We start from the raw sequence: 22660 nt of genomic DNA on the forward strand, positions 1-22660 counted from the left end.
TGGAGATTAAATATAATTAAAAATAAAAATAAAATAAATAAATTATCCTAGGGATATTTAAAAATAAAGTGAGTAATATTTAAAGACACGTAGTATGAAACCCTGGGAATTTCCATGCATCAATGTAGAAAATTAAGTGATAAATAATACTCTGTAGGGAATAATGAATGGTTACCAAATAATGGGAATAATGAATGGGGGCCACTACAATTGCCATTCATCAACTACTGTATCAAGTAAAACAACCCAAAGTTTAATTTAATCAAAGGGGTAAATGGCAAATGCATGAACTTTGGCTTCATTCCTATTTGAATTTGGTGTTGTACAATTTCTTGTTTATTGCAAATAGATGGTGACAGACTGATCAACAAAACCTGCGCAAGTAACGCTATTGTCGCCATATCCCATTTTCTACGACTACCCCGGCGCCCCCCTTATTCCTATTTTATCATATACCGCTTTAATCACATATGGAGTACGAGTTAACATTAACAAGTGTTTGTACAAGATACTCTCTTTGACTCTTCATTTTTTAATGGTTGTCTCGTTTAGAATGTTCATAATTTTTAAGGTATATGAGTACATCTTTAAATTATGTACTCTATAAATTGATAAATATATCCATTTTTGAAGTTCCACTCTTCAAATAGAACATTTTAAAAGATGGGATAAATATAAAGAAGCAAGATGAGTTTTAATGAAACAGGTTATATAAATTACTTTAAGAAAAAAAAAAAAAAAAACTATTGTAATTAAACGAAAAATATAAGACTATTAATAAGTAATACTCCTTTTGTATCTAGAAACAAAGCATCAAGTGGTGGATTCAACTATCCAAGGATATTTAGATTGCATACTTGTATTTGTATAATTGAATGGTAATAAATGAACAATTTAAAAGGGACATTTTGACATTATAACACATGACAGTGACACACAGGCACACAGCTAATAGTATTATCCCATGTGAGACGTGACTCCTCTTATCCTCATGGATGAACTATTTGTCATGACATATTAGCCAATGACATACATAATAGCCCTCATTATTTTATTTTTTGTGATTAGCCAATTTGGGCCCTTTGTAATGTAATTACACCAATTGGCATACTCTCAAAGGCTAAAAGTGTAGTATTTTTTTAAAAGAGTGTGAATGCAAAGATTTTTCTTTGAACTACCATTTAAGACTAGATTTGGATCTAGGAATAATGCTCCTAGTTAAGTTCACACCATGATATGTGGAAGAATCTTCCCATGAAGTACTATTAATATAGGCACTTAAAAGTAAAGGGGTTCACATCATGATTAAGGAATATTTAATTGCTTTTATGACTTAAATGTATCAATGCTAATGCACGGGCAGAGACGGTATAATCTTTGTAGATAAAAGTCATTAGACAAGCTATTATGGCATAAAGCTTTTTGGAGAGTTATGGTTATAAGCCGAAAAACTAATAAACTTATAAGGAAAAAAAATGGAGGTAGTATGTAGGATTTTATGTCTTACATAATACTAAAAAAAAGTAATGAAGTATAGTGGTATCTTTCAGTTAGGAATAGTTTTAGACAAGGATAAGACAACTAATCTTGATGTAAATGAATTTAAGATTACAATTAGGTCACGTTAGTCAAAAGGTATTGTTTATTCATTAACATAATAATTTAGGAATTATATATTACCAAAGTGATGACAAGGATTGATGAACCTAATCTAGTTATAATAATAGTAGTAGCATTATGATTTATGATGTTTGTTACAAATTAATCCGTATAAGAAGGTATTGTACTGTAGGATTGCATATGCTGAAAAGCTAAGTGTCAAAAGTATACAAGTCAATCAATTCATTAAGTAACGCACATGGCTTGGTCAATGAAAGAAAAGGCTGTTCAATCATTGGAAAAGAAAGAGATAAACTGTGACTAATATATTTTCTTCTCCATTTATTTATTGTCCTAATCTTTTATAATTAAGAAGACACGATCATTTTCTTAAGATATTCTTTGAAATATTTGTCATTTGCTATCCAATCAATTAAGGTATAATATGTTTCAACATGTGATGAATATATATATATATATATATATATATATATATATATATATATATATATATATATATATATATATATATATATATATATATTTTTGTGCCAGTTTTAATCGGAGGTCCATATTAGTATGCTTTCTTTGAGCTTATATACACATATTAAGTGGTTTTTAGGCCGAAAAAAGTAGGTCTGTATAAAACTATCCGAGAATTCGAAAATCCGATAATTCGATCCGCAACCGATTTGAATTTTTGGATATACGATCCGAGTTTTCATTTTGGATCGGATATTCGATCCGAAAAGGCGGATATCGTATGCGGATTTGGATATTGATTTTCAAAATTTTGGATATCCAATATTCGAAATATAAATGCTGAAATAGAGAGATATATATAAATTTTTTAAATTGTTCATATAAAACTAACCCTTTATTATTAACTTATTATAATGTTCTTAATATATTTGATGATAATATTTATTGCAAAAAGACTACTATTTTGTTAAAATATGTTGTACAACTTAGCGATAAAAAGCGGTAAAATTAGAGAAATTTAGAAAGTAATCATAATCGATTTTACTTAATATTGGATATGATAATGGATATCCGAAGCATCCGATCAAAAATTTTTGGATATCCGAAAATTTCGGATCGGATTAGGTATCAATTTCTTATATCCAATCCGTGAACAGGTTTAGAAAAAAGTGTGAGTAGTGTTTGTCTCACATTAAAAAAAGAAAACAAAGGACTTTCACTTTATTAATCCAAGCGGGCTACTCATCCTATTGCCAATTAGTTGAAAATTTCAATTGATAGAAAAAAAGTTTTATACCTAGAATAAAAAGGGGAAAAAAGGAAGGTAGTAGGAATTGTTGTATGAAAATCCTAGCAAATTCTGGTTCAATCAAGAGGCCCACTTTAGTTTGTCTTTTCTTGGTTATAGCAAAATGCACTAACCAAATGTTCTTAAACTTCCTTAATTTTTCAAGTTCAGTAAATAAGGTAGCTTTTACGTAGTATAATTAAGCCACAGATAGTGTAAGATTATTAATTATTATTACACCAATACAAGGACCAATTCAAAACATTGTATTGGCCGGTACGGTGGAGTTTATGCCTCACACTCACATCAACAAAATCTATTAATTATCTTTGTAAAACGACACAATTAATAAAGAACGGAGAAACTATTATTAATTGCTTACCTTAAATTTTAGAGTTTCTTTTACTCCTATTACATTATATGGTGTCGAATAGGTTTATTCTAGTATTCCTTCCCGGTTTTGTTTAATTACTAGCTAGCTATGTCTATACATACTATATTTTCATGGACTATGGACTTATGGAGTGATGTAATTGATAAAAACGTTGAAAAAAATAAATGAGCTAATAAACATCAATTTGCATATAGCTAACACCTACGTATTTTCACACGGTTTCTAGTCTAGCTAGTCAATAACAGAAACATATTTATTCCAAATTATGAAAGACAAAAATATAAGTGAAGAGAGGTGTGAAGAATCTAAGATTGACCACACATATGATATGCAACCTTTTAAATAATGTTAGTTTGACTAAAGAAAGAATTCAGAATTATTTGTCTTAGTGTAACAAGATTATTTTTATAATTCAAATATGTAGCTTTGAGGCAAGGCATTTAGGGTACCATCAATTTATTTTTATTTTTTAAAAAAATATTTTAAAAATTTACTTTAAAATTTTTAATCTCAAAATACAAGCAACAATTCAGAGCATTGTCTGGACAACTAAGCCAATATATATTCACATAATTTCATATGTTGTTATATAAATTGTTCAAATACTGATGGTTATTATCCCAAAAATAATTAATACGGTAACACTTGTAGATTTAAACCAATACGATACCAAAAATCTCATAAGTACCTTAAATGTATTTCCTACAAGTTACAACCCCATTAATATTTATTAAAACGCTTATCTAACAGAATCTATGCAAATGATGATCTAAGAATACGGTTACTAATTAATATGGCGCAGACACAATTTGTAAAGAGAAAAAATTTAAAGTAGAGTCAAAAAGTAATGTCCCAGGTGTTGGTGGGAGAGTTGGTATTAAGTTGTCTTTGAACTTTGACCCCCACACGTTCAAGTCTTCACATAGGATTGATAAGAATATAGGAGATGTCATGAAGTTGGTCTACTCTTCATTTTTCTTGGATGAGCAATAATTTTCAAATAATTTATGCAAGACTCGTAAAAGATGTATTTTGAGCCATTGTCGAGATGAATTATATTGAGTTATTTAGTAAAAGAAAGTCGATTTGTGTTAATCTTTTAATAATTTGTTTTAATAGTGTAAATGTTTTTCATCTTATTCATAATTATGTGAGTACATATTAGAAAAATTGACTTTTATTACAATCCAAACATGAAACAATATTAACGAATCGATCAATTATTCAATCATCCACCATACCGAAAAGAGCAAGCAACTCAACTAACCCTAACTTCGGCAAAGGGAGACTAACAATCAATGACATTTCTTTTAGTTGTTTCTAAACCATTCAACTAATCCAAAAATGTTTTGTTGGGGGTCAGAGCAACAAATAAACACAATATCGGGAAGAATAATTAAATACGGAACAACAAAAACAACACACAACATTTTTACGTGGAAAACCCCTCCTCAACAATAAGGGGAAAAACCGCGGTCCGGATCTCCACGGACGAAAACAACTTTACTAGCAATAATTTCGGGAGTACAATGACCACTACTACAATTACAATATTAGATACGAAGTATTCTTAGGACAGTCTACACTAGTACCCTTAACATTGGTACTTATACTAATTCTAAAATACCCCTCACACTAATGTTGTGTTTGCCTTTCCGTCACTTCCTCCTTCACAACTACAGCAATGTATCTCCTTCTCTTTGAGATTATTGCTGCTCTACTTCTTTTTGCATGTAGCTTCTTCTACTTCACACCCTCAATACTCCCAGCACATTACACATATATACACATATATGTGCAAAGCTTCTTAAATAAGGTTTCTACCACATGCCATAATTGCAAGCCACCAAAAATCAATACCTATTGCTTAGCACTAGTACACTAGGCTTATCATGACACTATCATAATCATATCACTACTACTTATGACATCATTTTTTTCAATTTTTACTTATTTTTCTTTTCTCTTACTACATAATTATTATTACTAACAATAATAATAAAACTACCTAACAAATTGGGATTTGGGGAGATTAACCCAACAAATTCCTCCCTCGACCCAAATCACCAAACACTTCTACTTCATCACAAAAACGGGGACCCTTTTCTCAAAATTTTTCACGGTCTTCATTTTGTGGTCTTGAACTACTCGGCCCTTCAAATAACAAATATTGTTATTCACCTTCTTGCCTTGCAACACTAAGCCGTTGCCTTGGTACACCTTATACCACCTTCCACTATCAACGTACCTATGTTCGTGCTTTGTCAACTCTCCCAATTAACAATATCAAGTTGGCACGTGCACTAGGTATAAACCTCACATTTTGAATGGTACGAACTACACCATCATGGAACCTTAACCGCACACTACCCATGCCTTCAACTTTGAGGTTATGTCCCATGTTAATGTTCCCGAACTCACCTTCTTGTTGTAAGGTGTCAAATATCGCCTTGTCTCGACACACATGTATCGAAGCGGCCAAATCTAGCACCCACTTATCTTGACTCACACTCTCTTTATCACCGTGAGTCAACAACAACTCCTCACCACATACAACATTAGAGGAACCACCTTCATCATCCACCTTCATTTTGCCCATCTTCCCTTACAACTGCCTCAAGGTCTTCAAATCTTCCTTAATCTTTGGAAAATTAAATTGTAAATGATCCTTCTCATGAAAATAATAGCACTCAACATTACTATAATCTCTCGGCCGAGATTTCAATCTACTCCTTTGGTCATCTCTCCTTGACTTGTTCCTCCCTCTCTCGGAACCCTCCACTGCTAGTCCTTGATAATGTATTGTTTTTCTTAAAAAAAAAAAAAACCTGAAGAACGTGCCAGGCACGTGGGCTGGCCAGCACGTGGGTCGTGCCGTGCCGTGGATTGGCCTGGTGGAAATGGAGGCACGGCACAGCCCGTCGCCATGGCTGGCCTGCGACGGTACGACCCGACCTGCTGCCCATCTTTAGTTGTATGAGACACCTCCATCAATTTGTGTCAGCATATGCTCATTCTCCCTCACAATTGTTATTGCTTCATCTAGAGTAATCTTCTCCTTTCCCACAAGCAATGTCTACACAATCGGCCTATAGGACTTCGGTAGTGAAGCCAATAACAAGAGGGCTTGCTCTTGATCTGAATTTTCTCATCGGCATTCGGCAATTGGCAATTGGTACAACTCCCACCGTAAACACAATCGGTTGGTTAATGACTTTGAAGCATAAATGCTCTGCAACTTTTCTAACAAGACCTTTGGATCTGTCTCAGTTAGAAAATTATACTTAATTTCCGAAGCAACCGCTAACCGGAGCGTACTCACTGCCTTCTTCTTCTTGGATGCCCACGCGGCATCATCCAATTTTGCAGGTTTCTCCTTCTCCAAAGCTTCATCCAAATTCTGTTGCACCAACATGTCTTCAATGGTGCTCTTCCATATCATAAAATTGATTTTCTCGTCAAATAAGGGAATTTCAAATTTTGGTGCACTCGTGCCCATCGTACTTTATCAGTTCTTCCCCTACGCGTTACTCTTCCCCCTACGACGGATCTTCTAACCTCGGTTCTGATACCAATTGTTTTACATAGCAACATATGTTTTTTATATATTGGTAAAAAATATAGAAAGTAACCATATGAATAATGCAAAAGTTAAAGTGTTGACATTATTACGCGTCGATCGGTATAAAATTGAGACGTTCGTTAGCTTTTGCCAACATAATTTAATTTCATAAAAAATAAAAAACGACTTTGTTATAAGTACGCGTTAGAAATATTTAGATTGTTGTGTATAAAATTCCTAATTAGTCCACCAAACTATCTGGGAGGAAATAAAGCATCCAAATGGAAGTCGTACCAAATGTGTGATTAGACTTTCCATATTCGAACTCTTTGGCACTTACTAGTTACTACTACCGTACTAATTATCCACCAAATACTTTCAAGTGGACTAAACAATCTTATTATAATTGATTACAATAATAGATAATATAGACAGTAGCCCCATTCTCATTCCACTGAATTTGGTAAGATTGTGCTATACCCTCACCATCCGTCCATCCCTCTTCCTGATAAAAGAATTAGTGGATACAAATGTCGGAAATAGGATAAAAATAAATTCCTTCGTTCTTTAAATATGATGATAAATATACTTCCTTCGTTGTTTAAATATGATAATGTTTGGACGTTTGTACACATTTCCATTTTTTTTTTATTATGTTTTTATCAAAGTAAAAGCTAACAAACACCCCCTATCAAATTAAAATGAGCATTAATTAAACTGATCGACGCGTAATTTTAGCATACATTCCCAAATTAATATTATTTAAGAAATATTTTGAACGTTTATCCAACGCCCCGGGGCGTTATTTAGCAAGATCCTTTTATCAATAATATTTTATCTTGGCTAAATGTTATTTAAACTCAACTTTCATATACATTGTATGAGTAAATGTCAAATCAATATGAGAATTTTCGTGCCCTTTTGAGTTTTGATGTTACTGAAAAACAACAATCAACAAGCAACTTTGATTACAAAAGCGCTCTTTTCATTTCGATCGTGACAGTTTAGATAAATTGACAGACCTAATCTTTACATGAAGCTAACAATTTTATGTACTATACTATTTTTTTTTCTTTCTATCTACGGGTCTTTCCGTATGAACAAACCCCTGGGCAACAAATTGCTGCCAATGTATCCTGTACTGAGAATTGTGTCGATGCAGATACATACAATTATTTCCCCCTTCCTCGAACCACCTGTTATAATCATGCCTTGAGTCTTGACTCGTCCAGAAAAAAACTCTCCTGAGATGGGATTTTTATTAAATGGTACATCCCCTTGAATTCTCTGAAATTCTTGTTTCTGCTCTGGTCAACTGTGCCTAATCATAAATTGAAACGACCGCCATATCAGTACATTGATCCGAAAGCCTGCATAACACCACCTGGATATAAAGAATAATTATAATAAGAAAATAAAAGAAAATGGAGGATCTAAATAATTGCATTCATGCTTAGAATGGCTTCAAATAAAAATATACAACAGCAGAATAGTTCTAAAACCCAACCAGAGGATGACATGAACTGTTGCAAAAGCAACTACTGCATCAAACTTGATTGGAATATGAGCACCACCATTGGAGCTCGCCTCTAGCCAGACTGTATGCAGTATCCTTAACCAAATTAGAGTGGTAGAGAATTTCTGAAATACACTATATAGAAGCTTATAGCCTTATACGTAGTGCTCCTATTGTGCTTCGCAGAAAAGAAAACCACACTTAAATACTTTGCTCCACAATTCACTGTAATATGTTCACGAGTGAAACCAGATCAACAAGACTGGTTAAAAACAACACACAAACAATTGAGTCCAGATTGGAATATCAGTAACTTCTCCGAATTATAGGCAAACAAATAGTTGAATCGAGACAAGAGAGTTGTGTCCTCTCTGGCATGTTCCTTAAAAGTCATTGATGGCCATGAGAGAATTTGATGCTCTCATTTGATAGAGTTTATCTTTCTCAACTCTTGCTTTGTCTGATGCCTTGTCTGATGCTTTTCTCTTGCACAATGTAAGTGATAATACGCCTAGTTGCTAGTTCTGTCACTACTTCAGTTGCTCAACTTGAAGTTTTCTATTTATATCAGAAGATAAATGCTTAATAACAGATAAAAATCTTAAAGTTCTGACAGACTTGTATAAGCTACCAAGAGCTGGATTACTGAACAAAAATACACACTAGTCGACTCTAGCCCTAATCATCCAACTGTTGACTTTGCGAACACATATCAACCGAAAATTGTCATCTGTTGGCTTTATGAATTTGTTTTAGTCTAATATTGTTGACCCAATTTCCAAAAGCAAACTTTAGGTGCCCATTTGGATAAATAAAATTTCTGGGACTTGCTATTGCCCTTTGATAATTGTAGGCCACAAGAATTGATTCAGCAAAGAGAGGGAGGAACAATAAAAAATTTGAATCTCATTGCATACCAGAGCTCCCAGTGCATATCCATAAGATCAGTCAGCCCAACAAGCCTATTGATGTTGTATGAAACATATAGTACTAGCCTAATTTGAATATTGACTACACCTTAGTCGCTCCAATAAAAAAGTGAGAGGAAAAAAAAAAAAAAAAAAAAGGGTATCTCCGAACTAGGGCTGAGCAAAACTATCTGAAGATTCGAAAATCCGATGATCCGATCCGATCCGAAAATTATGGATATCTGATCCGAATTTGATTTCGGATCAGATATCCGATCCGGATTTTTCGGATATCGGATATCCAAATTTTGGATTTAGGATATCCGATATCCGAAAAAAGTCGGATATCCGAAAAAATACCCCATTAGCCAAACCCTAAAACTTTAGACCCTCAATCCCCACTTCCCCAGACCCCCACCCGCCTCTCTTCTTCTCTTTCTCTCTGGCTTTCTCTCTCCTTTCCTCATCTTTGAAACTACCTCCTATCCTCCATGGCTCCATCCTTTTCTTCCCTCATTCTCTAAACTTTTCCATCTTCTTCTCTACTTCCTCTCTCCTCTTTTCAAAGAAAGTGTGTTCTTTTTCGTTCATAACCACCACCACCCTTCCATAAGCACCACCACATCACCACCTAACTCCCACCCCACCACCTTTATTCTCTCTCCTAACCTCGACCACCCACCACAGCTAACCCTGATCCCGACCACCCACAAAACCCCCCAACTCCAACCACCCCAGCCACCCTGAAACTCCGACCACCAACCAACCTGAAACCCGAGCACCATACCCCAGCTACCCACGAAACATGCCCCCTATTTACTCTTCACCCCAGACACTCTTTTCTTCAAGTCCAGAGACTGGAGATGTGCTATGGTGGCTTGGAGGTCGGGCTACTGATGCCATTGATGTTGTTGCTTGCTGAGTTGCTGATGTAGTTGGAGGTCGGGTGAGAGGGGGTTTTGATTTCGGGTCTGGGTGAGAGGGGGTTTCGATTTCAGGTCTGGGTGGAGGGGGGTCAAATCTTGGGTGGGGGTGATGGTGTTGGCAGCTAAGGTGGGGTTGGTGGTTTCGGTTCAAGTGGGGTGGGGGAGGTTGGTTAGGGATGAGGGTGAGGTGGTGGTGGCAGAAGTGGTGGTTGGGTGGTGGGTGGGTTGGTTTGTTTTATAAATTTGATTTTTCTGTTTATTTTTTTAAAAATGAACCATAGTAAATCAATTTATGAACATAAGGTCATTTGTGGGAATAAATTGTTAATTATTTTTTTTTTTTGAATAAATTGTTAATTAAGAAGTTTAATTACTATCAATTGGCCTCTACAACAAATAATTTCAAAAAAAGAACAAATAATTTTTGCCAAATAATTAGAATTTTAACTGCATTATAAAAAGGGTCGGATATTGGATATCCGAGTTATCCGATCCGAAAATTTCGGATATACGGATATCGGATATCCGAAATTTTCGGATCGGATATCAAATATCTGGATTTTCAGATACGGATATCCGATCCGAAATCGGATTTCTACTAGGTATAATCTGATATGCAGCAGGTTTGTTCTAGGTCTTCAGTGGCAGTAATTGAACTAGATGGGGAATGGAATATACAGCTCAAATATCTATATAATAATTAAACAGTTTTTTTGGTCTTTTCCAAATTCCAATCACAAGCTTTCAAAACTAAAATTCTCAAAATCTAAGCACTGCCTTTTTTGTTTGTATTTTAATTTAAATGACCTCCAAATAACTTCCAACCTTCCACAAAAAAAAAAAAAAAAAATAATAATAATAATAAAAATAATAATAAAAATTTATAATTTCCACTTCAACTTTTTTTTTTTTTAAACATACATACATTACATAGCACGGATACACTGTAGTTTGGTTATAGTTTTGTAAAAATATATTCATAAACGAGTCTTTGAAGCAAGTGAACATGAAAGGCATCATGATCTGCAGCAGCAATTGATTTCATGAAAACAGAAGAACAATGAAGATAGGTACTTCTCTATCAACAATGATGCATTCAGAACACAAAAGGTTGATTAACTTTCATACAGGTTGCATTTATCCATGGCTCTGAAATCTAGTTAGTTTTTTCTGATTAAAGGGTGAATAACATACAGCCAAGTTTTAGGATAATGCATGTCACACCTAGCCATTAATATGTATAATAAATAAAACATCATACCAATAATTATTATTGAATATTGAAGAAATTCACACACAAAAAAAAAAAAAAAAATACATATATATATATATATAAAAAAATCAGATGCTTACTGGTGGATACTGAGGGCTGTGGGCAATATATAAAATTAGTGCACAATCAGGGGTAGTGGAGTGATCTCAACAACTAAGCCTGTACGTTTGTGCATTATACACATCAGCTGGCATACTCTGCTTTTGCATCCAGTTTTTTCCGTTTGCTCGTTATCTCAGCTTCCCTGGCTATTTGAATATCGGAAGGCCAAAACATTTGATACACAGCTTTGCAAAGAAAGCGGGGAAGCAATGCCACGACTAATATCAATGCAATTGTTAGCCAATAGGTAGGTGTAACTGCAAGATGATAAATGGTCCTGTAATGCAAAGAGGATGGATAAGACTTTACATAAATAGTCCACACAATTAAATTAAATTATGATGAATTTCAAACAGCAAAATTGAGAACTGACCAGTAGTTTGGAAAAACAGGTATTGAATCCAAAACCACCATACATACACAAGTAATAATAATTGATCCCCATACAGCAGCATGAGTGATAATTACCCAGCGTTGAATGTCCATCGCCAAGTGCATATTAACAAGGAGTACAACAGAAATAGTCCACAAACTGCCCAAACTCCAGATATCAAGGGTGCTATCAAAATACGTATACAGGGGAACATAAAAGAGAACAAGACTCTGCCATAAGGTGTCAAGCATTGTTATCCAAAATAGCTGCAAATTATAGCTCTCTTGTCTGTGCCCAGCACTGTAGAGCTTTGGGTGCTCGAGCAATGTCTTATGACTCAAGTCCTTGTCCAAAATTCCAACAACAATAGTAGGCACAGAAGTGTATATAACAGAATAAAAGACACTGCTCCAATCAGTCAACGCTTGAGTTGTTGAAAAAGCAGTGCACAATATATACCTGAGACAACCAAAGGTGAATGTTAAAACTAATATAATTGGTTGGAACAAAGGCCTATATCTGATAGCTTGAGACTTCAGAACAGATCATGTCATAGGCAATTACGAACATTCAACAACGAAAAGGCCAAAAGTTATACATTCCAATCACAGAATATTTGAAGGATATTTCAGAAGAATTCTCTTGTGCTCGTACAATGTTCATTAGGTATAATTTGTATAATTTTTTGAGTAAAATGTGTAATTTGATTAAAAGATGAAAAAATGTTGACAAAGAAGACAATATCAAAATTTCTAGCATGGGCTACTCATAATAGCTACCTAGATTTGCTTACAATATGTATGACGAGCCCCTAGAGCATCAAAGAACTTAGAAAACAAAAGGACACTGCAATTATCCTTGTGTCATAGTAAGAAGATTAAATAGCATCATTCATTCTACAATACATCAAAGTGACAGCCCACTATAATTCCCTTGTGCAGCATATAGATACAAAATGGAACAACATATCCAGATCAGATTACTAAATTTTACATTTAGAATCAACCAGCAAGAATATGATGCCCCTCAAAGAAACAAAACATTCTAACCATAGGATTACTAACTTTTACATCTAGTAACAACCAGCAAGGATATGATGCCCCTTCAAAGAAACGATTATCTAACCATAGGATACGTCACTTCCAAGACATACTAAATACCGAATCACAAAATTTACCCATACCCACAATAAAACTTCATGGTAGATGTCCTCCTGATAGGATTATACGAAACAACAAATACAGACAAAAATGCTTGCATTTATTAGAAAAAGAGATGATACATGCAGACGATGCAGCTATGCTTACTGAATATCAGACACATTGATAAAAGCTAAGATATACTCGATGGTTAGATTGATAACTGATATACTAGGACCCAAACCAGGTTGCACATACCAGAACAGCATGAGTACAAAAACTGCATTTCTGTAGAAATTGTAGAGAACCAGATAACCAACACGATGATAGTTCCAATGTCCATGCACCAAGAGAAGTCTTTTCAGAAACCGAAATTGTCCCATAGCAAAATCAGATGCCATAACCGCCTGGCGTCCTTCCTGACCACAGATTCCAACCCCAACATCTGCCATTTGAATCATTGAAACATCGTTTGCACCTAGATTCATAAGTTCACTTTGCATAAGAAAGGTGATTCTTAACTTAATATATTCCTTTTAAACAAACAAGGAATATATTTTACACATAATAGGTTTTGTACCAAATCCCAAATCAAAACCAAGCATGCTCCAGTACCTTAAAACTAAGGCTTCTATTTAAGTTGGCAATAAAATGAAAATATTTTACAAGTCTAGTGAAAATAGAGTAACTTGTCAGTAAAATTATACAGTATTTCAAATCCATAAATAACAAACTTCCATCAAAACATGGGGAATGGATTAGCCGGGACGGGGTAGCTATGTAACTTATTTTGCAATACTTCTTTTTCATGAGATCATGAAAATTAAAGCCTAAACAATGGTACAAAAGTAATAATCAGAAAACCTAACTTACCATCACCAATAGCCAGTGTCAAATCATCAGTGCGACTCTTGATTAAATCAACAATCCCAGCCTTTTGCAAGGGTGCAACACGACAGCAAACCACAACTTGACAAGAAGTTGCAAGATAAAAAAGCTGTAACAAGCAAAATAGACTAATAATTATAATAATCATGAGATTCTCTCATACATATTAAAATAGATTTTAAGCTTTATAGTATGAAAAAGCGCCACTGCAGCAGAAGTGATAACTATAGAATCAAAATTTCAAAACTGCATGACTAATATCCAACACCAAAAGGTAATGAACTAAAATACTACCATAAAGACGGCTTAGTCAAAATATTTACACACCTGTGACTCAAGATCTTTCTCAAGTATGTAAACCAAACTATTCCCATCAATAATTAGCGCCAGTGAAGAATTTGGCAGTTCTTCTTCCTTTCCTGGGTTCCATGACACTATATCTACATTCTTTGAATCATCTGGGATCTCAACATAAACATTTGCAGCGTCCTTTTTCCGTATCAATCTCTGTTCCCCAGAACATTCTGATGTGACAAAATATTTAGATTGCGCCTCAGCTAAGAGGCTTCTGCACTCTTGTTCTGAAGTGCCGTTGATAATGATCTGCTGCATATCAGAGGTCAAGAGTTTGCAGGAAAGTCCAATGGAAATTGCAGTCTCTTGCTTATCACCAGTTAAAACCCAAACTTTAATGCCCGCCTGACGAAGTGACTCAATAGCTTCAGGTACACCAACTTGTAATTTATCCTCAATACCAGTAGCCCCAAGTAATCTCAAGTCACGTTCAATCAAAGCTGCTGTTTGACGTAGCTTTGCAGATCTATCAGTCAAAGATGTACTAGCATCCTCGTACTTTTTCTGCCACTCCTCAAGTTCTCCATCTGTTAGATCTCGTGCAGCCACAACTAATGTGCGTAAACCAAACGAAGAATATTCAAGAAGATGAGCATGAGTAGCAGTTTCTACTTGATCATCCCTGTCCATTCCTTTGGCCAAAATAGAGTACATAGATGTATCAGCACCTTTTACTAATACTTTGACAGAATTGTCAGGAAATCTAATCACAACCGACATCCTTTTCCGAACACTATCAAATTCATGCAGACCCAACACATCCAGCCTACAAAATAGAAAACCTGATTAGTGTTGGTAAGAAACATGTATGTATATATGTATGTAATCTGAAATCTGCAACTATTTTGCTTAGATGTAGATAGAAGAGTTGTAGAACGAGACAAGGAAAAAAGGTCACACTTTACATTTTGAGGTCAAAGTTTTATATATTTGACCAAGTATTTCTACTCAAACAAACATCAAAATATTATATTATCATCACGTGGGGTACTGTTTGATTCATTTTAATGAGTGATTTAAATAAAAAAAATTAAAAAAAAATTAAAAAATAAAAACTTTATACTAGTATATTTTTTACAAATATACATAATTAAAGATAATAAAGCATCCAGCAAGTGACTTAAGAAGAACCCAAAAAAAAATGTATACTACGTATATTAATCCCTTATGATAAATAATTCAATTAAATCCATAAAGACATTGCATCAATTTTGTGATAAATGACATTATCATCTGTCCATCACCAAGGTCATCTGGAATCAGGAAAAATGGCTGGTAAAGATGGGAAACTATTTATACAGATATTTAATTTTTGAATAGAATTAATATGAGCATTCCAAATTTCATTAGAAACCAAACTTTCAATAGTTCTGTTTATTGAGGAAAAATGGAACATTGTATGTTGGGAAGAATGTTAAGATTTATGTATGGAAGATTCTGTATACTACCCCTTCTATGTTTGACAATTCCATGCATAAGACCAAAATTATTTAAATTTACATTGCGCCCTTTAATTTTGACTAACTTTATCCAATAGCATTTTGTTAAGTGTTATGATGGCTTACAATAACAGTTAAAGCACCTCACCTTTCAACTGGATGGGAAAAAGACAAACCCCCCACCCCTCTCCCCCATTGGAATTTAGTAAATCCAAAGGACAGTTCACAGTGTCATTAAACAGGACATCTTTGAAGGTGGGTCTTCAGAAACCATTTTAGTTCTCACTGTTTAATGATTACACATACAAACACAATAATAATGGAGAAAGCATATAAAAACTTCCACAGCGAACAATGGAATACAAATTACGCAATACCAGTCCATAAAGCTTAGTAGCACTGTATATCATGATATGGTCAAATACCCAGAAAAAAAGAAAAAAGAAAAAAAAAAAAAAAAAAAAGACCAACAACTGACATGCTAATGGAGGGAAGGAGAGAGAAACTAGGTGCATTTCTTCTATCTCCAGCATACTGATTGCTGAGTCTTACAATTGTAAATCAAACTGAATATAAACTCTTACCTGAGCTTCTCCCCATTGACATCTATCACAATGTGACCAGAAGTGCGCTCAAAAAGGGTATATCCATATGCAGAAGCAGCAGCAACAAGGGCTTGCTCATCAGGAGATTCACCCTGGTAATCAATTGCCTCAGCATCTACTTCAGCGTCATTTCCTACATGCTCCAGAGCAGCACTTTGATTGAAAATAGGAATGACAGTGTTACATGCAGCCAATGTCAAGAAGAACTCATGGGCTGCATTTCGGTCATCCCCTTCCAATTCTTTATGCAACAATTCCATAAGTTCAAAATCAACACCAACTTCAGATTTCAGTTTCCACTTTTTTCTAGGCACATAGGTCACACCACCGACTCCTGCAAATATACAAAGAGGAATTATTAAGAGACTCAGAGATTTACCATTAAAACTTCAAAAGTTCAGGGACTTACTCCCCCTACTGATCTAAATCTGCAGGATTATCAACCGATCTACAAACCAACAAGATACTAATGAACAAAAAGATGCAGTAGCTCAAGACATTCAAATGCAATTAAAAGAATATAATTGTCATATATGAGAACGTAAGGCACATTAACTTGGCTCAAGTTACAAAAGTTTGTAACCTTCTATGCCTCCGGTTTTTTTCAACCCACTTTCCCAATTTCTGTGAGTTGTTTCGTTATCTACTTACCTTCTACCTTCTACCTTTTATAACCTTCTATGCCTCCGATTTTTTTCAACCCACTTTCCCACTTTCTGTTTTGAGTTGTTTCGTTATCTACTTACCTTCTACCTTTTATAACCTTCTATGCCTCCGATTCAACCCACTTTCTGTTTTGAGTTGTTTCGTTATCTACTTACCCACTCTCTCTCTCCCCCTCCCCCTCCCTCCCTCCCTCCCTCCCCCTCCCCCCCCCCCCCTCTCTCTCTCTCTCTCTCTCTCTCCCTCCCTCTGACATTAATTTATTCATTTCGCTACGTATGTGGAGCTAAAGGCCAACTGTAAGCGTTCAAACTCTACAGAGTAAAGGGATTGTACTGATTAATATACATACAACATATGCATCTTCAAAGCCCTTTGCTGAAATGCATGCTTCAGTGCATCATATATAATTTTTAACTGATGACATAAAAAATTTGAACTGTGACTTTATTATATAAATCAATCAATATTTGCAACTTCAATAGCTTAAATCCTTGCACGCAAAACCTCTATGAAAGTACTTCGGCATAAATCGCATATCTGCCAAAAACACAACAAAGCTTCTTCACACAGGCATGGACCCATAATTTAATATTCACACACTAAGATTAGTTTCAATTCCCCAATACTAGCTAAATAATCAAGATTTTTCTCTTCGGTAACAGGCTGGGTTACATAATTATAAATTCATTTTTGTTACTGTAAATAGGTCTTCAAAGTGGATGAAATTGAAGAGATAGAATTTTTCCAAAGGAAGGCAATTAACTGGCCTCAATAATCTTTTCAAGCAGTCACATACTCGCATACAAATTTAAACAAAGAATATGTAGTTAAATTTGCAAAACACTCAACACAAGCTCCAAACAAATCACAGAACCTGCTGTAAACTGGAGATTGATACTAAAAATGCTGCATAGGTGATTACGTGGTCATAATATAGTAATATTTGAAAAGATTCAAAAAGAAAAAGAAAAAATTGAGGATTTACATCAGCTTACTGACATTTATTAAAATAATAATAAACACTACGGCTAAAAAATTAAACAAGAAAGATAGTACGCCATAACTATGTGAATATAATCAGAGAAGAAAAATGAAGAGTAGTACGGAGAAGGAAAAATAAAAGTGCTAAACAATCAGGAGACTAGCTCAGTATATACAATAATCAATTTGAAATACATCTAGAAACTCAAGAAGAACATGCATCATAAAAACAGACCACTGATTACCTGAAAGACTCTGGCCTGATGAAGGTGCAGCAGAAAAAGATAAAGTCCCGTACATCTTTCCATAAATACTAGCTGTCCTAAATTCCATTTTGTTTTGTGTAAGTGTCCCAGTCTTATCTGAGAATATGTAACGTATCTGGCCCAAGTCCTCATTTATGTTCAATGATCTACATTGGAACCTTGAGTCACTACTGCTATCGTACATATGCTTATCTCCTATCATGAAATAGGATTGTCCAAGCCTAACCAACTCCATTGTGATATAAAGTGAGATAGGTATCATTATCTGAAAGACTATAATGGAACTCAAGAACGCAAAGAAAGTCTCCATAGCAATCCCATAAAACTTGTAATTTTTTCCTTCCTTTCGTCCGCCAGTAAAATATCTTTTTCGATAGTAAGGTAAAGTGTCAAGCTGCTCCTTGTGGCGCTCAAGCCACAGGCCCATTCCAAGAGCCACAACAGAGCACATGATAAGAAGAAAAAACGACAACCATAGGGTTTCCCGATTCATGTGACTTTCCAATTTGCTTCTCTTAGCAGGGGAAGCTGCACTATTCAACATTGCTTTAGTTTCCTGACCAGTATAAACTACAACACCGATCACCCATTCTGTGTTTTTCAGCTGACAACCACGCAAGATAATATTTGATTGACTGAGGGGAAACTTATTCCCTCTAAAATCCAAATTGGCAGTGAACTCATAGATATTCCTATTTGGTTGTTCACATCTGACCAGCCCTGAAATTGTTCCTCCTTCTGCAACAACTGATGCTGTTTCTTGTCTCGCGTACCTGGTCTTCAAATTAGACTCACCATCTAAATTCATTGTTTGAATGTAGGCAATACCGCTAGCATCACTCGTTCCCAGCAATACCATGTCACAAGGAATTGTTTCATTAGAAAATATCTTCACAATCTCACCAGCCTGGATATCCTTCCACTTCTTCATCTCATAAAACCCTGATTGAAGCACAAGAGCGTCCCTGTTATTCTCTTTTTTGTCTGACCTGTGTCTCCGCCAGTCTTCATAACCATCTTTTATGGCAGTTACACTAAGCACAAACAGGAGAGGAAAGAGAGACACTGTCCTTCCGAAGACTGCAAGCGGAGGAAGTTGGTTCAGAGCAGCTATGGCTAAGAAATACAGATAAGCAACCCGGTGGAACTGGATGAAGAGATTCTTGGGCAAGAAATTGAACAATGTATATTTGCTAGTACGGATCTCATTACTTGAAAATTCATACTTATTGTTTGTCCTCTGTGGATCATCAATATAGACTAACCTTGGACTTTGATCACAGAAAATATTATCATCCAACTGCCCACTCTTATAGAAAACAGCTTGAGACTTTCTTAATTTTTCCTGCACCCTAGATGCAGTACCAGAAATCTCAAAACTAGCAGGACGACTTACTTGCTCCATTCCACCCCACGACACGAGGCGCTTGCGGTCTAGTGTGGGGTGTTACAGAGAAGATAGCTCAAGGAGAGAGCCAACAGAATAAGATTGTTTATTTTCTATAGCCAGGAATAGGAGGCCTCACAACCACCCTCTTAGCAAAACTATCGTCAATAATGAAACTGGTCTTGTGTACTCTTCCACATCGAATAAGTCAGTCTCGGCCTCAAAAGTTGAAAACGAAAATGAGGCATGTGTACAAAGATAACCCGTTTACTAGCTATAGACCAATCCTACACACTGCATACAAAGAAGGTTCAGCTTACCTAAGTAAACAGCTCAACAACAGAAATCATACAGAATTCTAAAGTGCACATTAAAGAAGCACTCACAAAATAACTTCCACCAGTCTAAAAAGCTACAGAATGTAGAAGCTCCAAAGCACAATTTGATCAATTTCTCTTTTTCTTCTTCTCCCTCATTCAAGAATTAGAAAGAGCTGATTATTTCAAGCATCCCTCAATCTTAATAGTGATCATTTCACAACTAATTCCCCAAAGTTCAACTGATTCGTTACGAAGTATCCACCATCGTCAAACTACATCTGCAACAACAGTAAAGCTCGAATCAATGTAACGGACAGATATAATTATTAACAAACAATTATATTAAAATTTAAAATGCTGATCAGAACTATATAATTCTCTCGATAACAGTAATTGCATTTCCACCAAAATTAGTTAATCACTCAATTATATATCCTCTTCTCACCTCCAAATTGCCAAATCAGAAATTCCAGATATAACTAAGAAAAGCGGTTGAACAAGAACCCTAATTTCACCCAATGTACATTATAAATCAAGCTACTACAATAATTGATTGCAGTAAAAAAGAAAATACAAAAAGAGAAGCTCAAAACAGCTACTGAAAGCTAAGTAAGAGAAGGAGGAGGAGAGAGAAAGTGACTAACCGGTGTTGTGAGGTAAAGATCAAAGCGTCGATCCAAAAAGGTAAAAAACAATCACAAATTTGAGAGGGCGATAAGCCCTAAACAATTCGCTTCGATAATTGTGTTAAATCAGCCAAAAAAACAGAAAGATTTGTCCTTCAAATTCAATTTGTGGCACTGAACACGATAACAAATTTCAATCAGTCGAGCAAAAAAAATTGCAGACTTTAATCAAACAATTTCTCTGATTCAATGACACCAGATCTGATCGCGAAGTTTCAGATCAAATTGTGATTTTCATTAATAATTTTTTTAATTTTTTGGCACTTAGGTGTAATTTTGCGTGCAGTGTATAAGACAAAAATATCAAATCAATCGAATTATACCTCGAAAAAACAAAAAAATTGGGATCGAAATTAGAAAAATTAGGGTTTAGAGAAAATTTGATCAAAAAAATTGGATCGAATTTCCAGAATGTAGGTGATGGATGATGAAGGTGGAGTGGATTGCACGAAGAGAGAGGAGAGAGAAAAAATGGATGGAGGAACACAAATCGCGCCTCTGTTAGATGTTAATTAAAAAATTAAAGGTAAATTTGGGTGTATTTATTGTGTCTTTGTCAAATTACTATTTTGCCCCCTCAGATATTATGGTCCACTTCACACTTTCACTACTCTCTTGTTCAAAAGAAGAAGATACATTCATGTACACATGTACTCCATCCGTTCCTCAGGTTTTGCCTCATTGTATATATTTGGTTTAAAATTTTACTACTTTTATTTCATATTTTTTACAATTTTGAAATATTTTATATTTTATAAATTATATTCTAAAATTGCAAAAAAAAATATAAAACGGAGGTAGTAATATTTTATACTTGTAAATTTGATTATGAAATTAATCATCACATGGTATGTTTTATTAATTTCAAATTTTAATCATATTTATGTATAGAAATGAAGATATATGCATTTATAGACTCCTTTTCAAAAAAGAAAATCAATAGTGTCCTGAAAATTGTGAAAAGTCAAATTAGACACAAAAAAAAAAAAAAAAAAAAAAAAAAAGGATAGAGGATTGGAGTTGCGTCTTTTTCTTGCCTTCACTTTGTTAATGGAGTAATCAGTTGTTGCTATTTAGTTTAGGCTTTGTTATTAATAATTCAATCTTTTTGATTACTAAAGTTTAGGTCACCACTCAATCTGAGTTTTCAATCCATTCATTAACTAAACTAAACTCATCTTTTGGTAATTGATTGAGACTCGTTTAAAGTAATTTTTTTTTTTAAACCATCCATATAAGTATCTGTTATGGACAAAAGTTATTCAAATTTAGAACTTGTGTATTAAATTGATAGGTTTTTTTTAAAAAAATAAATAATGGTGTAAACTTGCTAGAGTGGTACGGAGTAGCTCTTAATCATAGCAATATTAAAAGATATTTACGTATACATTGAATTATTGAAATTTTGAAAGAGATTATTGTACTCTTAAGGATTAAGGAAGCTCTTCATCTTTTAATAGATGTACAATACTTTTGTGATTTTATCTTTTGATAATAATACCATACAATACTTTTGCAATATCATTGACATGTGTTATTGGCATCAATCTAAATCGCTCCCTTCGTCCTAACAATAGTTAATAAGTTGAGGGACTTTAGGCTAATAAGACAAGATAAAATAAGATAAAATGAAATTAAAGCGAAAAGAAACCAAATTGGAATAATAATATAAGGCCATTTCTTTGTTTACATTATTTTGACAAAAATATTGTATGAGTCTAGGCTAGGTGAGACGAACATAAGTTATTGGATGTTCATATGAAATTTAAAACCTATCAACTTTTGATTTATAGATAAAAGTTTTTGGAATTATATAAGCTTTTGAAAATTTCATATTATGTGCAGCATTACTAAACACGGATGTTACACATTATTTACAACAAATATTTAAATTTCTTTTTAGGTTGTCATTTCTTTCGATTTCTCTCCTCATCATATGCATCTCTATATATGTCTCTCCTCATTATATGCATCTCTATGTCTCTCCCTTTAAAGTCACAAACAAA

The 22660-nt window shown here is 34.5% G+C and overlaps 1 protein-coding gene across 4 annotated transcripts; it reads right to left on the reverse strand.

Annotated features, from left to right (window-relative positions):
- Positions 1–7763: 7763 nt before the first annotated feature.
- On the reverse strand, positions 7764–21186 carry LOC110731571 (phospholipid-transporting ATPase 1-like). Of its 4 annotated transcripts, none has more exons than XM_021911463.1 (10): positions 20613–21186; positions 20035–20246; positions 18241–19942; positions 16328–16682; positions 14278–15070; positions 13936–14059; positions 13321–13507; positions 11924–12382; positions 11529–11827; positions 7764–8209 (listed from the first exon to the last, which is right to left on the reverse strand). In XM_021911463.1, exons 3-9 carry the CDS (start codon positions 19664–19666, stop codon positions 11632–11634), a joined length of 3540 nt encoding a protein of 1179 aa, XP_021767155.1. In that variant the 5' UTR covers positions 19667–19942; positions 20035–20246; positions 20613–21186; the 3' UTR covers positions 7764–8209; positions 11529–11631. The 4 variants fall into 4 exon arrangements, with proteins under 4 accessions (XP_021767155.1, XP_021767140.1, XP_021767131.1 ...); XM_021911448.1 differs by having other exon boundaries at positions 7764–8146; positions 13321–13540; positions 20613–21185; XM_021911439.1 differs by having other exon boundaries at positions 13321–13540; positions 20613–21183.
- Between the last annotated feature and the right edge of the window lie 1474 nt (positions 21187–22660).

This window comes from Chenopodium quinoa, unplaced genomic scaffold (genome assembly GCF_001683475.1).
Source record: "Chenopodium quinoa cultivar QQ74 unplaced genomic scaffold, ASM168347v1, whole genome shotgun sequence".
Lineage (NCBI taxonomy): Eukaryota > Viridiplantae > Streptophyta > Magnoliopsida > Caryophyllales > Amaranthaceae > Chenopodium > Chenopodium quinoa.

Excerpts from the sequence above, each read along its gene's own strand:
- LOC110731571 (XM_021911448.1), bottom strand. The coding sequence starts at position 19,666 with ATGGAGCAAGTAAGTCGTCCTGCTAGTTTTGAGATTTCTGGTACTGCA. Across the intron at positions 16,683-18,240 it reads ATCAGGCCAGAGTCTTTCAG|GAGTCGGTGGTGTGACCTAT; the intron begins GTAATCAGTGGT and ends GTATATTTGCAG. Across the intron at positions 11,828-11,923 it reads CCTGTTTTTCCAAACTACTG|GACCATTTATCATCTTGCAG; the intron begins GTCAGTTCTCAA and ends TTTGCATTACAG.